The sequence below is a fragment of the Chaetura pelagica genome, unplaced genomic scaffold, assembly GCF_000747805.2.
Source record: "Chaetura pelagica isolate M959 unplaced genomic scaffold, ChaPel_1.0 scaffold62, whole genome shotgun sequence".
NCBI lineage: Eukaryota > Metazoa > Chordata > Aves > Apodiformes > Apodidae > Chaetura > Chaetura pelagica.
Window position 1 is genome coordinate 564,733 of NW_009952438.1, and position 15,958 is coordinate 580,690.

Consider the following 15,958-nt stretch of genomic DNA (forward strand, 5'->3'; position numbering starts at 1 on the left):
ATTGCATGTGCAGGAAGTGATCTCTAAGGTGTGTGGTGTGAAGGGACCCACATTTCAGTACTGAATGTAATAAAACAAACAGCAACAGCAACAACTATCTGGTAGGTGCAGTTCATTGACAAAAATCCAGAGACCCTAGGAACCAGAGCAACAGATAATCAGAACTTTCCCTCACCCTGCCCATCACACACGTGTGTGTTAAAGCAAGAATAGACCCAGCACAACTCAGGCTTCTCCTTTAATGAACCAGAAATAAAAATTCATCAACAATTACCTTATTTGTGCTGTTACATGTTTTTCATGTGTGGATGGAAAAAGAGTCAGTGCTTTTGCTTCTTTTCCACTGCTCATGAAATATTTACAGTTGGTATCAGGAAAGTGATCTGATTTTGCTTCAGGTGCTACTTTTTACATTTTAAAGGGAGTATCTAGGTTGCCTGATCTAAGCAGCTGGAATGTGTTGGAGAGGAATACCAGGCAACTCATGGTGAATTTGCAAGAGGAAAGCTGCAGGTAGCAGAGCCCAAGCAGGTAGGAGAGGAGCCAGTGAGGGCAGGGGAGCTCCCATTCTACCTGTCCATCTCTCATGTGCATGTTCAGGTACTCCCCATTCACACTGTGGCCGTGCAGCAAAATCCCGGAGCTGCTTCGGGGACGGAGCTCAAAAACGACCTCAAATTTCAAGCCTAGGCTGAAGGATTCATCTGGGGGGGGAAAAGAAAACAACATTATTTTTGTCCTGAGTTAGGGATGAAATTGGACGCCTGCTCGAAGTCAAATGGGAGATTGAAAGCCCCAGGGTGGAACTTGCTTGTTCTGTCCTTAAACAGCTGGAGGCTGTGCCAGTGCACACAGGTGAGGAGGTGCTGTGTTGTGCTGCCAAGGACCCTTCCCAGCTCTTGTTTTGATTATGTCTGCTGGAAGTACTGATTGAGGATTCTTTATTTTACTGATTATTTATTTTTAAAGTATTTTGTTAAAACAAATTTTCTCAGCAATGCGACGAGCAGCAGAAGGTACATGATCTGTATTTCTTTGGCAGTTTCTTCTTGTGCAATTTGCTAGATACTCAGCAGCCTTTGCACAGGGAGTGGGAGTTCACCTGAGCTTTGAGGGCTCAGCAGAAGAAACCCCCTTTTTCAATCTGGTGTCAGGCCTGCAAGCAAGTGACAGACCTTGCCTGACTCTTCCTGGTGTTGCCAATGAACAGGGCTGTGTCATTTCTTTTCCTGTTCAGATCAGAGCCTATGTGACCAAAACCCCTTCCTGAAACCCTTCCTGGAGCACAGCAGGCTGAGTGACAGGAAAGATGTGTTCAGTCATGCTGCTCAGACATGCAGAAAGCCTCTCCTTAGGATTCTTTAGTGGTTTTATTATTTAAGAGCTAAGGGATGACCATTTACTCACGTGCTTGGTCTTAGCCACATTGACTTCTACATATTTATGATCATTTTTACCACATTATAATCTGCTTCCTAGCAAAATTGGTTTAATTATTTTTAATACTCACATAGGTACAGGCAGCTGTGTTTATGAAACAGCTTCTCCAGTTCCATGGTGGCACAGTGACCTGCCACCTCCAGCTGCTTCCCACAGTAAAGATCTCTACCTGTTAGGGCTCCCAGCCTCAGAAGTTCCCACACCCTTGGGTGAAATATGCCAACCTGAAGCACGGTGAATACTACAGGCTTATTATGGGATGCATTTGCTCAGCAAGGTATTACCAAGGACGACATATCCTCCTTCTGATGAGAAGTATGTTCCTGCTTCGGCTGGGCCTTCAAAGCAAGGTGTGACACTGAACGTCTGGGAGGCTGAGGTGACTGATCTCCCATTGAGCTGTAAATTGCTGAGGCAGCCACTGAAACTGTAGACAGAGTTAATCTGAGGGGGAAAAACAAAGCATGATTAACAGACAAACAGCTTGTGGAAGGAAAGAAACTCTTCCCTCCTTGCTTGTACTTGTTCATGAGCTCTAGGGCTGTGATTGTCTGGTGTGGCAGTGCTGAATTAAAACACTGTTTCCAGAGAAGAGAAGCAGGACTGATGCTTTTCACAGCCTCTCGTGTCTCTCTGATGCCTTCAAGGTAAGTCCAGCTTGTGTTGTTTCTCAGACAGCCCTTACTGAACCCTGAGCCACAAGGTGCAGCTGGAGCCAGGCAGTGTGACACACACCTCGCACCCTCCAGGCAGGGCAGGGCTCTGCTGCTTCTGAGCAGCACATCTGCCTTGTTAGGCACCTGACACTGAAGGTTATTTTGAAGGAGCCTTGGTTATATTCTTTTTTGCTTTAACACTCCTTTCCACGTACTTCAGTACCAAGATGTAGAGCAGAATCCTGACTTACAACAGGGCTACTAAAGAACGCTGAGATCCCTCTGAAGCTCCTCTGTACCCCAGACCTTTGGGTGCAACTGACCTCACCTCCCTTCACCTGTCTCACCTAAGCTTGGGGGTCACCAGGATTCCTCTGTTCCTCAGACACCACTGGCTTTGCAGTTGCTGCTGCAAGTCTGTGGAAGCCTCGTCCAGCTGCAGCCAGCCCAGCCCTGCAGGACCAGGACTCCAGCCACAACACACCTCACCCCTGCACTCAGTTTGTACAACAACAGCTGTGGGATGATGGAATGGCTGTCTGCTTTACCTGGATATTTTTTACAGCTTTTCCTGGAGCAACACCCCCAATGTAGAGTGGTTTGGTGACTTGCCAAGGACTGGCATTACCACCAAAAGGTTCTTCCAGTACTCGGAGACCATCGATGATCAACCGACCAATATTCCTGCCTCTCATAAATATCACCTAGAATGGGAGAAAAAAAGAATTGGAAGATTACTTTAAGCTGTTGAGGGAACATTCCTGTGCAGTGGAAGAAGATAAGAAGTTTGAGAAGAAAAGCTTGTGAGTGATACTCTGCAATCCTGTTGGATTAACTGCCAACATTCTTTGCTGGACAATGCTGTGTTTTGCATTCCTGTAGAGCTTAGGTAGTAAAACTGATGTCTTTTTGACATTTTGGTGCACAAGGCAGAGGCAATCCAGGTGTCCCAAGGTCTACTGAGATCTGCCCATCTTATGTGTGCAGATGTGATTCATTGCTACAGGGCTATCACTGTGAGCATTTGCATGGTCTGCACCAGTTTTCTGGTCAGGATTCATCCAGTCTATTTTAAACAATGACATGCCCACATTAGGAGCTTAGTAACTGTAGAGTTCCTCTGTGGTCAGTGGTGAGAGAGGGAAATTCAGAGGGAAATTCACCTTGATCCATAAAATTGTCTTTTTATTTTCATATCCTACAGAGGGCTCCTCAGACAGCTGTGCTCCTTGCTTAAGCACAAAATGACCCAAGCCCTTCCTTTCCTAGCTAAGTTACCTCTGAACTGCCTCACTGGTCTACTTGTTTCTGTCCCCTCTGTTGAGCTGTTAGTGTTGGGAATTGCTGGGGTTTTATAGCTGCTTCCCTCTCCTGTCCCTAGTGAATGACTTGATAAAATATAACATTGAAGATGTTAAAATATTGGCAGAAGTTTCTCAAGGTGTGAGCACAGGAATGAGAACTCCCTGAGCTGTCACATCAGCAGGGACTTGCTGGCGTGTGCCCCTCTAATGCTTCCTTTCTTTTACTTACGTTGTGCCAGAGGCCATCATTGTATTTCTCTTGGCTCTTAATCCTTATCTTCTGATGCCCAGCATTGAACATGAAGATGAGCCTCCCGTGGGCAACAAAAAGGGCCATGAAGTTGGTCTCTTGTTGATCCGAGACGTAGAAAATCATTCCATGAGATGAGTGGGTTTTCAGACTGATGGAGAACTGAGCTCTGGCACATGAAAACACAGTATTAAAGTTAGAGCAGATATAATTGACTTAAAGCAAACTGTAGGCAGAGGAAGACAGGTTTTCCTTCCATCCAATGGAATATCTATCTCCTTTATGGAACTGCTGTTTTGAGAAACATTCCTTGCTGGGTTTTTTTGGAGTAGAAGTCAGAGCTGCACAAGAAGCTGCCTTGCAAGGAATTTGTTGTCAAAACCAAATTCTCTAGAGCTAACAAAATCAGTGCAGGCCACCAATAACACTATGCACTCTAAAGTTCCATTCCTGTTGAACATCAGTTCTGGGAGGCTTTTAAACCACAATGGCATGGAGGCCTGAAAGGTCACAAACCTTTAATGTCTTCCAGACTCACTGCCAAGCTTTTCCTTCCTTGTAGTTCCTTGTAAAGTCCTGTGGCAAGCTCTGCCAACTTGGTTTGACACTGAACAGTGAAGATGCTAACAACAAGTTCTGTACAAAAAATTGCTGAAGATATGAAGAAAAAGCCAAAGTAACAGCAGAACAGGGCCTTTTAAAAAATGGAAATATGTCTGCCTCCTCCCCAGTGAATTCAGTTTTTATTTCTAGGGTCCCTTTACCTTTCACCAAAGTCCTTTGGGATGTGATCAAATTCCTGGCGGCTGTTTGCTGTTCCTCCAAACTGGAATGCATCTCTGGTTGCCTTGGGATTCACAGGCAAGTGGCACTGAGGGTCTCTTTGCATGTTCACCTCTTGATGCAGCTTTTTGAGGCCCCCTGAAGGCTGTGAGATCTTGTCTTTATCCCTTCCCACCTTTGCAGAAAGAGAAACATCAACCAGAAATGTTAACGCTGGTTGGACGTAACAAAATAACACTGATATCTAAGCAGGTGATGTGTTGTTTCCTTACAGGACAAACAAGAATGGTTCCCAGTCAGATTTTCCATGAGCAGGTCTAGTACAGGTGCTGGTTTAGGGCAAAAGAAGGGTTAACCAGAACACTGGTGTAACTAACATCATTGCAACTCAATTCTTTTGCAGGTTTCCTAATGGCACCTTCCCCTTCCTGCCTTTGCTGACACCAGCTCTACTGCAGGCAGGAGGGGACATGGGGGGACTGAAGGCTCTGGGTGCTGCAAGAGGGATTTTGTCACACTGGTGTGAGTGCATGCTGACTGTGCCCAGTGGGAAGAGCCACACAGAAGCAGCTGAGAATAGAAGCTTATTCCTTCAGGACACAGGGGAAGTCAAAAAGGCTTTTTTTCTAAAGTACTTCTGTGCATATGTGATGAATTTTATTTGACAGCTCTAGGAAGAGAGAGTGGTGCAAGTGTAGGGCAGATGGAGGGGTCAGGGCAGTCATTTGCAGTGGTGGGATATGCAAAGGAGCAGGGTCCTTTCTTTCCTGCATCTGAAAAATTCCTCATGTGGTGCATCTTGGGCCCATGATCTGGAGAATCCCCAGAGGTGACACAGGATGTATCAACTCTGGAAAATTCTAGGTGGTACTGGAGGAATTTGTAGCAAACCTTTTTATTACGGTTCCCTTTGGCTTTTGATGAGTTTTTTCCTTTCTTGTGGAGAAGAGCAACTGGAGGAGATTCAACAGGGCATCCATACAAAGCAGCCTGAACTTTCTCAGGGTACTGCTGGAAATCTTCCACTTCAACCTCTCGGTCCAACCTGTGTTTCACATGGGGGGGTGACAAGAACAGCTTTCTTTGCAAGTGTTGGGATTGTCATCATAAAAATCACAGAATGTTACATTTATAGTTCAAGTGGTGTTTAAATGCTGGGTGTTTTTTCATTCCTGGCTCATGGGTAAGGGTCCAGGTTGACCAGTCAATGTTAGAGTAATGCAGCCTGTACTACCCCACCCTCTTGTATCCATGATTGCAGAAACAATCTCAACCTGCAGCACCAAATTCACTTCAGAATCTTCCATATAAGAGCATTTTGTAAAGCGAATAAGATCAACAAATTCTGGCCATTTTCACAAGATCAAACTCCTAACTTCCCCAGCTCCTGTGAGATGCCTTAATATAATTTTGTTTCAAAGGCAGAGCTGAAAGCTGCATCATCTCAATGTAAATCACAGCTGTGCACATTGCATGTTGCACCAGCAGGTGTGGGACCGAAAGCTGATTTACAGCCAGTCATTCCTTTAACAATTCCTTTAACTTTTACAACATCTTAACCTAGCAGGGCTGTGCCAACAGGTCCCATGGCAAATGAGCTGAAAAGCTTCTTCACATGTCATGTCCAGCCTTGCAGAATGAGAGAGGGAATTTGATTCTGACAGTAAACCAGTTCTCTTCAGCTCTTATCTGAGCTGCCAGGCAGGGACTGCTTGGTGGTGGGTTTGGGAGGAAGCTGCTCACCTGGTGAAGTAAGCATTGCTTATGCAGCCCGTGAAGTTGGCTTGCTGGGTTCTGAGGGGAGAGCCACCAAAATAAAACTTCTTGCCACCCTCTGGGCTTTTTCCTGCTCTGTCCTTTGCTGGGTTCTTCTTGCTTTGTTTCTTGTCGTCAACACTCAGCTCGTATCTGCAAAGGCAAAGCACCCACTTTGTAGGCAGGTTTTGGAGCAGCCAGTGCAGGTGGTTAGACAGCCCTGTACATGCACCCAGGCTGCTCCAAGCCATGTGCACATCACTGAGTCACAGAATTATTGAGGCTGGAAAAGACCTCTGAGATCCTCAAGGCCAGCCCGTGACCAACACCCCCACATCTCCAGACCAGGGCACTCAGTGCCACCTCCAGCCTTTCCTTGAGCACCTCCAGGGATGGTGCCTCCACCACGTCCCTGGGCAGCCCATCCCAAGGTCTGATCACCCTCTCCATGAGGAAGTGCTTCCTGATATCCAACCTAAACCTCCCCTGGAGCAGCTTCAGGCCAGGCCCTCATGTCCTGACACCTGGGAGAAGAGCTCAACCCCACCTGCCCACGACCTCCCTTCAGGGAGTTGAAGAGAGTGAGAAGGTTCCCCTGTTAGTGCTCCAGGTGAGGAGAAGCCCTTCCCACTCCCAGCTGTGCAGCAGGTAGCAGTGCCATTACCCCCCTGGCAAAGTGGAGTCCAGAGGCCCATGGATTTTATAACACCCTGGGGTTAATTGTGGAGTCCAAAATAAACTGAGTCCACCCAGTGAAGGTAGATAAGTTAAGGGATTGGCAGTGAGTAGATGGAGCCACCATTTAGGTACAGCAAGATCTAAACACGTGCTGATCCTTCTCCTTTATGCCCCCATCAATTTTTCCTTCTCTTTCATCACAGTACATTAATTTTTAAGTTCATACAATGCTTTAAGTTTACACAGTGTTTTTTACCTAATCTCATTCTGCATCACATTAGTTGCTGCAGAAGTCAGGAAGGATCCTGCTGCTTTAATAAGACACTGAGCATAATGAGAACATGAGACATTGGTTTGGCAAGTTCAGAATTCAGAGCACTCAGGGAAGCATCACAATCCCCAACGCTCTCCCAGAGGCACCTTTTTGCACCCTCAGCTTTTCAAACTGTGTTGCTGGAATGTTGGAAGTCATGGGTACAAACCTCAGCTTCTCTTAGAAAATCAAGAGTAACCTGGTTGTGTCTGCATGGGCAGGGCTTTTGAAGAAAGACTCTTTGGTTATTTGATCTTCTGAAGAAATTTTAAACATAAAAAGCAACTGTAAAACCTGCCAATAAAGCAATGCTTTCAAGGTTCTAAAGAAGCAGACAGAGCCTTATTCCCTACTGCTCTATTTATTCTTACATTTCTGTCTGTCAGTGCTAAAAATATTTTCACCATGTTCTCCTGAGTATGGCTCAAGTGAATCCTTCCTGTGGAGGTGCCCAAAGCTTCAGGGTCAATTTGGGATTGCTCTAACAAATCAGAAAATTCAGTCCTGCTGAAAAATTAGTCTCATGCTTATCTTAAATCATATTAAACTACTTCCATATCTGAGGACAAAAGAGGGACTCAGCTTTTAGAAAAACTCTTATTTTAGTTCTACTAAAAATCCCCAGCATCTTGTGCTCAGGCCAGACTGGCCAGTTCTCAGTCAGTGATTTTTGGCTTTGGTTTCTTTTTTTGAACTCAATTGGTGAATTAAAATAATAGCTTAACCCTCCTTCCCTCCCCACCTTAAACATCACTTTGAAAGGGAATCTTACATGCTGATGTGCTTTCCAAGAAATATTGATGTTCCAAAGGTGGGGAACAGGAGAGGCTGGAGAGCTTTACCTTTCTGGGGTGACAGAAGTCATGATGAAGTGGGTTTTCCCATCGTTGTAATTTCGGTCGGGGGATTGAATTTTGGTTCCACTTGCATTTAAAACCACAGCACCTCTGTCCATGGAGATGGATAATACATCTGACTGAAAGGCAGACAGAAATATCTTCATAAGCAAGTGGAACACTGAGCAATTAACAGTTCTCTGCATTCTCCTGTTGTCTTTATTTTCCTTCCTGCTGCTTTCCCCATTTGTGCTTTCCTGGCAGAAAGGGATGCTGAGAACCAAACCAGGAGATGCTCTTGTTAGAATTGATATTCTTGCTGGTTTTTTTAAGCCTGAATTCTGGGAATTCTGCTGCTGATTATGTCTCATGTGTCTGTCACATGAGCCCCTTCCCCACCATGGATGTAAGGTGCTTGCATTTCATTTGTGTTCCTGCAGCCCTTGGTGCTGCAGGATTTCTGCTGTCATAAAACCAAGGCATTTTTTCTTCTCCTAATTCCCTCTGATCAGACCCACTCAATCACTCAAAATTATCTCATCGAATAAGGTCTGCTATCAGGGTCAGACATGTAGGATCACAGGGCCAGAAAGCAGGAATATTTTCTGTTCTATTTGAGCAAGTTCTGCCACTGTGCATTGAGAAAAGTGTGCCCAGCAGGTCAGGGAGGTTCTCCTGCCCCTCTGCTCTGCCCTGGGGAGGCCTCCCCTGCAGCCCTGGGGGCAGGTCTGGGCTCCCCAGTTCCAGAAGGACAAGAACTACTGGGGAGAGCCCAGCACAGGGCACTGAGATGCTGCAGGGGCTGGAGCATCTGCCTGTGAGGAAAGGCTGGGAGAGCTGGGGCTGTTCAGCTGGAGAAAAGGAGGCTGAGGGGGGATCTGCTCAGTGCTGATCAATATCTGCAGGGGGTGTCAGGAGGATGGGCCAGACTGTGCTCAGGGGTGTCCAGGGACAGGACAAGGGGCAATGGGCACCAACTGGAGCCCAGGAGGTTGAAGCTGGAGATGAGGAAACCCTTCTTGCCTGTGAGGGTCCCAGAGCCCTGGGCCAGGCTGCCCAGGGAGGCTGTGGAGTCTTCATCCCTGCAGACATTCCAGCCCCACCTGGCTGTGTTCCTGTGGGATCTGCTCTAGGGGATCCTGCTCTGGCAGGGGTTGGACTGGGTGATCTCCAGAGCTCCCTGCCAACCCCACCACTCTGGGAGTCTGTGATTCATCCTGTCTCAATCAAAGTCCTAAAAAGCTGAGCCTCCATTTGTGAAGTAGAGCACTTGGCACCTCACAGGATTACAGCTTTTAAGTTAAGACCAGAAGTGGTGTTTTTAAGGCCTCATTTATGCCAAAGATGTGGATAACTGACATGGTTCCTGGCTTCAGTTTAGGGTACCATTGCAGGCTGTAAAATGTAGAAGCTCAGGGATGGTACTTGGTGTCAGGCAGCCTTCCTGTCAGTCTGAGCTGGCAGGATCTGGGAAGCAGTTCTCTGGCTCACACATTTTGGGAGTGCAAGTCCTTCTTTCTGCCCATGTCACACCTCTGGGGAGGCATTTAGGGCAGCCTGGCTTCCCAGAGCTGCAAGGGGCCATTCTCAAGTGCAGGTTTTCACAGTCACACGTGGGTGTCTGGGGGCCAGCTGGGAAGGGAAGCAGCTTTCTGACTTCTGAGCAATGCTCAAAATACCACTAGTTCCAACAAACTTTGTCTTTCCTTCTAGGGGATTGAGCCTAGGTGGAAAACATGAGGCTCTTAGTATTCTTTGTGCTTTGGTAGCACCTACAGATCCAAACAGGGATTGCAGCGCTGCTGAGCTGAACAAGATCCACTTTGTATTTTTGCCCCGAGGACTTCATTGAGCACAAATGGATGCATGTTAATTCTGGGCAGAAGATCAAATCCTCTCAACACCAGAATGTCTGAGCATTGCTGGTTTTCATCTGTAGATTAAGTGTGATCTGTGAAAATGAGACCATCAATGGCTCTTTCTGTACTGTGAGCTGCTTTCTCTGTTAGGAAAAGATGACGTGAGAAATTGTATTATTCCCCCAGTGTTCTGGGAAACAATCCAAAGCTAGAATTAAACAAACTGTAAAGAAATGCATACTCACTCCTTCTGAATAGTAGAAGAGCAGCCCGTTGGGTTGCAGTGTCCGGAAATTAAAGCCTCCTTCAAATTCACCCAAGAGAGACACTTTCTGGCTGGATGCAATGAAGCTCTCTCCATTGAAATAGGCTTTGCGGGATATCTGGGTGTGACACCAAACAAAGGCACAAGGAAATGGCAGGAAACATTCCAATCATAGAAAGAACAGGGCTTTTTAAAAAGATACAGCCAGATTGATTCTATAAAAACTTCCATTTCTCCTGCCTGTCTCCACCTAATTCATAAAGGCTTTCCATTTCAGACAGTGTGAGACAAGTTGTTCTCAGTTCCCTGGGATTCTTGGTCTCATCCTAAGTCTGCAGATGTTGGTGGGCATGAAGACTAGAAGCAGAGGGGGCTCAGGCCCCTGCCTGACCTGTCTGACACTGAGTCACCATCCCAGCAGGTGGCACATTCAATGGGATGCAGGGATGGGAGGTGTTGGACACGGTGGTCTGCAGCCCTTGGGGTCTCAGGAATTAAGCTAGGTCTGAGGTGGGACAAACTGCTGCCAGCTTCCTTGTGGGCAGGCAGTGAGGTTGCATGTGAGCTCTGCAAGTGGTGGGCTCCTCCATCCTGACAGGCCTGTGAGCGTGGCTTTGGGTGGACAAGGCTGTGTGAGAAGGACCACAAACACCTGGAGGTGTCCCAGCCTTGCAGGGTAATAGAGAAACGGTGAGTGATGGAAGGGATCAGACTCCAAATGGCAACTTTCTTAGTGCTAATGCCACTGCAGTTGGTTTGTGTGTCACAGGGGAAGAGCTGACCTGACTGAAGGGGAGAACTAAAGTGAAGGGTGAAGGTCTCTCATGTCATACATCTGCATTAGCATACATGCAAGGGCAATTATCCTTGGTTTTTTTAAGGAAAAAATACTTATGCTGGAATATTTCCTTTCAGAATGCAGCACACAAGGCATTTCAGATCCAGCTTTCACACAACATTCTCCCACGTGATAAGAATATCAAGTGGAACACCTGGTGCTGCAGGTCAGGGTGAAAATGGGGCAGTATGTCAGCAAATTTCACAGCCTGACACCCCAGCCCTGCCTGTCACTGCCTGCACTGTCATCCCTTGCTTCAAGGCTTCTCTTGGCTGTTTGGAGCAAAACCCAAGCTCCCAGCTGAACCCACTGCCAAAGCTTTATTGTTCTCTCACAAATGATGCTGTGCTTACCAGTGAATCCTCTGGGCACCCATAGCTGATTCCCAGGGTTCCTGGTTCTTCTAACAAGTTGAAGTCCTTCTTTTGGAACTGGAAACCCTTCATGCAGCCTTTAAAGCCAATGGTTCCTGCCAGCTGTGAACTAATGCTGCTGGAAAACAAAGACAAGCTGTGGTTAGAGGGCCCTTGCCTTTCTGAATAGGCTTTTATCACCAAGGTGTTCTAAAAAAAAACCTGGAAGAACCTCAAGGATTTGCCTCACTAGTGCCCAATTCCTGCATCTTTTTGTTAAAGGCTAATGAACCACATTATGTGTTTTGAAAAGCCAAGATGCATCAGATGTGACAAATGTTACAGAAGGGAAGAGAGGAGGGTTCAGAGAGGAGGCCTATATAGAACAACTGATGATATCAAAAGTCTTATTTTTAAATGGTTTTCTACCCACGTACAGTGAAAAGAAATAGATTTCTATTTCCATTTTTGATAGTTTTAAAAAGTGCTGGTTTATTTCTCCTGTCTTGCTTTTCCTAGCAAACTCTCTTCTTGTCCTAGGAAGCAAAAGGTTCTTCATTTCTTAAGAGGCAACAGCACCAGAGGTCAAGGCAGTGAGAGTAAACTCTGCTTGCTGATCAGGGGCTTTACATAGTTGTGCCTGAGAGCAGTAGGTGGGCTTCCAGGGTCCTGTCTGTGCCAGGTTTGAGGTGGAGAGCAGAGCAGGGCACCCCACTTGTGCCTCCTCCTTGTGCTCTCTACAGGATGGCCCTGAGCACTGGGACTCTTCTCACTTCCCTGCTTTATGCAGAGACTGAGTTGGGAGGGAAATGACCTATAATGGTACTTCCAGGTGAATTCCTTTGGGAACAATGACAATTGACAGAGGGAAGGGCTGTTGGAATGAATGCAAATATACTGCTCTGAGTGAATATGAAACTCCTCCTCTAAGAGCTGAGCCAGCTTTCCCTGCTGTCAGTCAGATGTCAATCACCCAAGAAAAAGAACCATAAATATCAGTAGTAGATATTCCTACTAGGAGATGGGGAGTAGTAGATCACCAGTAGATATAATGGTAATCTTTCAATTTATGCCTACTTTTTGTTGTCTGCCATGGGCACCAAAGCTGGGAGCAATGTCCAGGGCAAAGGTGTCCTGCTTAAATCATTTCAGTTTACATTTTTCAGTATGATAATGGATACTATTTTCACAGTGCATATGGGTTATTTGCTGATGTGACTTGCTCCTTGAGATGCTGTGTGACAGTCCCCTCCAGGTGTGGTGCAGAATGGCCACCACTGACTCAGAAAGCTGCAGGAATCATCCATGGGATTCATCTTCTAGCCCATTTTTGGGAACAAGTTTTGTCTGCCATTGAGTTGCTCAGTTGCCCAGATCTCTAGGTCCTTCTGGGATTTTCCAGTGTTCTCTAGGCTTGATTAACCAAAGGAATTTTCACCATCCTTTGTTCTTTGTTTCTAGATCATTAATGTATTTAATACCAGCTCTAAGAGAGTTCCCCTGGGCATGTGCTGTAGACTTGTTATACCATGGAAGTTGAGGAGTTACTCTGTGGCCTGTTTTCTCTTCCCCAGCAGCTCTTGAATCCCCTGCAGCCTTTATCCCTCTTCCACTCCACTGGTTTTCTTAATAGCCCCTTATGACAGACCTTTGTAAAGAACCATTTGAAAGGCCAGATAAATGATATACTCTGATATACTCTGGTTCTCCCTCCTTCTTTTTGTGTTTGTGTGCTCAGGTAATTACCTGGGATTGAAAGGCATCATTTTCTTTTACCAGAAGTTTGTCCCAATCTTAAAAGCTTTGACTGTAAGTGCTTTGTATCTCAGACATTATTTATTGATTCAACAGGCTCTCCTGACAACAAAATCAGGTTTCAGGAGCTTTACCAGTAATTCCTAGAAGCTATTGTGCAACATTATTTGCTATCTTTTTTTTTTTCTTCTTTTTTTACACAGAGGGTGTTTAAAGAGCTGGTATTTCCTTTAGCAGCTGTGACACTTAGAACAGCAGCTGGAGCCCTTCTGAAAATGCTGTCTGAGCCTGGGGATGAGTATTGCCTGTCAGAAGAGCAGACCCTTCTTGGGGCAGCCAGGCTGCTGTCCCAGAGAGGGACCCTGCCCCAGCAGATTCCCAGGGCAGGAACTGGGGATTGTACCATCTGCTGAGGATCAACTTGGCTTCTTTCAAATGGCACCATGAGAAAATGAGAAGTTTTCTTTTCTTCCCACCCTCACACAGAGCCAGCTGAGCTGGAGAACCTGAGATGGATCAGAACTGTAGAAGGAAAAATACCATCTCTAGGTTTGAAACTGCAGTTGGTCCTTTAGCCACGGCCCTGCTGCTCCACAAAGATCACTTCTGGCAGGGCAGCTGTTCTTTGAAAATTACTTTTTGCTTCAAGAAGAAAACTGCTTCAGTTCCCCTGGCTGAAATTAGGCCAGTTGCAGCAGAATTTACCTGTGCTGAACCAAGCCTAATCCTTGGGACTTCAGAGCTCTGAGAGGCACTTAAAAGAGTGTCTGAGGGGTTGTTTTACAAAAGGTGTTGAGGCTGGGAAAAATATTTTCATGCAAGCCCTTCAGCACAGGTCATAAAACACCACTTAACTATGGGCAGTACTTGAAGATAATGACTGAATCCCAGTTGTAAACCCACCTGGAGTGCAAGACCTCAGCAGTAACTCCTCCAATGTAGATGTCTGTGAATGGCATGGCTGTCCTCTCATTGTCCACACTTTTTATATGTCTCCTGTCAACTACCAAGATCATCTTCTTAGAGTTGTGATAGATAATAGAAATCTGGAAAGAAAAGCATGTGCTTAAAATGGTTCAAAAGATCATATTTTGTAAGCTGTTGTGGGGATTTTGCAAATCAGGTTGCATCTTTATCTCTTTGTTTGAAAAGTTCCTCCCATTTATCAAAAATGTTGTCTATAAATTGGGAGAGGCTGACAGCAATTGTTGTAGGGACCTTGTTTTGATGTCACAACTTCTCTGATGACTAAAAACCCAGGATATTTCAGTTATTAACAAATCCACGTGGGAATATTCCAGGTCAAATTCTAAGCTACAGCAACAGATCAGCTCCCTTAGCTTCAGAGTGATCTCTTGATTCACCCAACAAGTTAGGGCTTCTTAAAAAACCTTTTCATTGTCAAAACATCAAAAGCTTCATTGTGCTCCTCTTAAACAGGGGTATAATTTCTTTTGGATTAATTACACTTTTTCTTCCAGGTGAAGTGTCCTTGGCCAGTAATATGCAGAACCAGAGATTCACAGAATGTCTGGGGTTGGAAAGGACCTTCAGGGGTCATCTAGTCCAGCCTCCCTGCAGTGCACAGGGACCTTTGTGACCAGATCAGGTTGCTCAGAGCCCCATCAACCCTGACCTTGAATGTCTCCAGGGATGGGGCCTCCACCACCTCTCTGGGCAACTGTTCCAATGGTAAAGAACAACTTCATAATGTCTGATCTTAAATCTACCCTGCTCTAGTTTAAGGCCATTCCCCCTTGTCCTCTCCCTCCCTGCCCTTGTCCCAAGTCCCTCCCCAGCTTTCCTGGAGCCCCTTCAGGCACTGGAAGCTGCTCTAAGGTCTCCCTGGAGCCTCCTCTTCTCCAGGCTGAACATCCCAACTCTCCCAGCCTGTCTCCAGCCCTTGGATCATCTTTGTGCTCTCCTCTGGACCCTCTCCTACAGCTTTATGTCCTTCTTGTGCTGGGGGCTCCAGACACAGTTCTCCAGGTGGGGAGCAGAGCAGAGGGGCAGAATCTTCTCCCTGGCCCTGCTGCCCACGCTGCTTTTGGTGCAGCCCGGGATGTGATTGTGTCCACAGGAACGTGTCCACAAGCACTGATCTCCCAGGAGGCAGGGAGAGCCTGCCCCTTCCAGCAGACAGGGGTGGTGGGACTTGCAGAAGCCCTTCCCCATGCAGGGCAGGCATGCACTGCACCCCTCTGCCTGCTGTGCCTCATCACCACCTGCCCTTGGACCTTTCTGCTCCTTTTGATGGTGTTGGAGCCAATTATTGCTGCTTTGGAGCTGCTGGTCAAGTGGCTGTGCTTGCAACCTGCTTGTAACATCTCTACCTCATGAAATCTGGCATCATTAATCTGAGCCTTCCTCATGGAGTCCTGGAGCAGCACGGGGCCAGAGCTGAAGCCAAAGTCGTAGCGGAGGTGCAGGAACCCGTCGTGCATCTCCAGGCTGAAGAACATGCTCTGTGTGAAACAGAACAGCAGGCAGAAAAGCACTGTGATTGTGGCAGGAATTGGAAAACAATGATAGACAGTCGTATGAGAGGGTCTGACCTTGGGAAAAACATGCTGGGAAATGTTTTGTTGTTTGGTTTTTTATGATTTATTTTTAAAGCTACAACATGGTCTCTGGGTTATTTTTGCATCTATCTTGCATGTGCATGTGGACACAAGCAGACATAATTCTTTGGGAAACAGCACTTACTTGAAGACTTCACAGAATCACAGAGTCACTTAGGTTGGAAAAGATCATCAGGTTCATGGAGTCCAACCATTAACCCTACTCTAGCAAGCTTGGTGACCTGTTTCCCTGTAAGAACAGTATTTGGTGGCACAGTGATGTCAGTGTTGGTTCCCAGCAAAATATTCCTG

At 46.3% G+C, this 15,958-nt stretch overlaps 1 protein-coding gene across 1 annotated transcript in view; it reads right to left on the reverse strand.

The window, feature by feature from the left end:
- Positions 1 to 15,958, reverse strand: part of LAMA4 (laminin, alpha 4) — an 89,704-nt gene that overhangs the window by 4,334 nt on the left and 69,412 nt on the right. Inside the window, exons 25-36 of the mRNA XM_010008393.1 lie at positions 15,419 to 15,550; positions 13,989 to 14,131; positions 11,331 to 11,469; positions 10,120 to 10,257; positions 8,022 to 8,155; positions 6,177 to 6,341; positions 5,325 to 5,478; positions 4,415 to 4,608; positions 3,630 to 3,819; positions 2,645 to 2,800; positions 1,725 to 1,884; positions 574 to 704 (exon numbers count right to left, since the gene is read on the reverse strand). Of these exons, the coding sequence (XP_010006695.1) occupies positions 574 to 704; positions 1,725 to 1,884; positions 2,645 to 2,800; positions 3,630 to 3,819; positions 4,415 to 4,608; positions 5,325 to 5,478; positions 6,177 to 6,341; positions 8,022 to 8,155; positions 10,120 to 10,257; positions 11,331 to 11,469; positions 13,989 to 14,131; positions 15,419 to 15,550 (1,836 nt within the window). The remainder of the gene's footprint in view (positions 1 to 573; positions 705 to 1,724; positions 1,885 to 2,644; positions 2,801 to 3,629; positions 3,820 to 4,414; positions 4,609 to 5,324; positions 5,479 to 6,176; positions 6,342 to 8,021; positions 8,156 to 10,119; positions 10,258 to 11,330; positions 11,470 to 13,988; positions 14,132 to 15,418; positions 15,551 to 15,958) is intronic.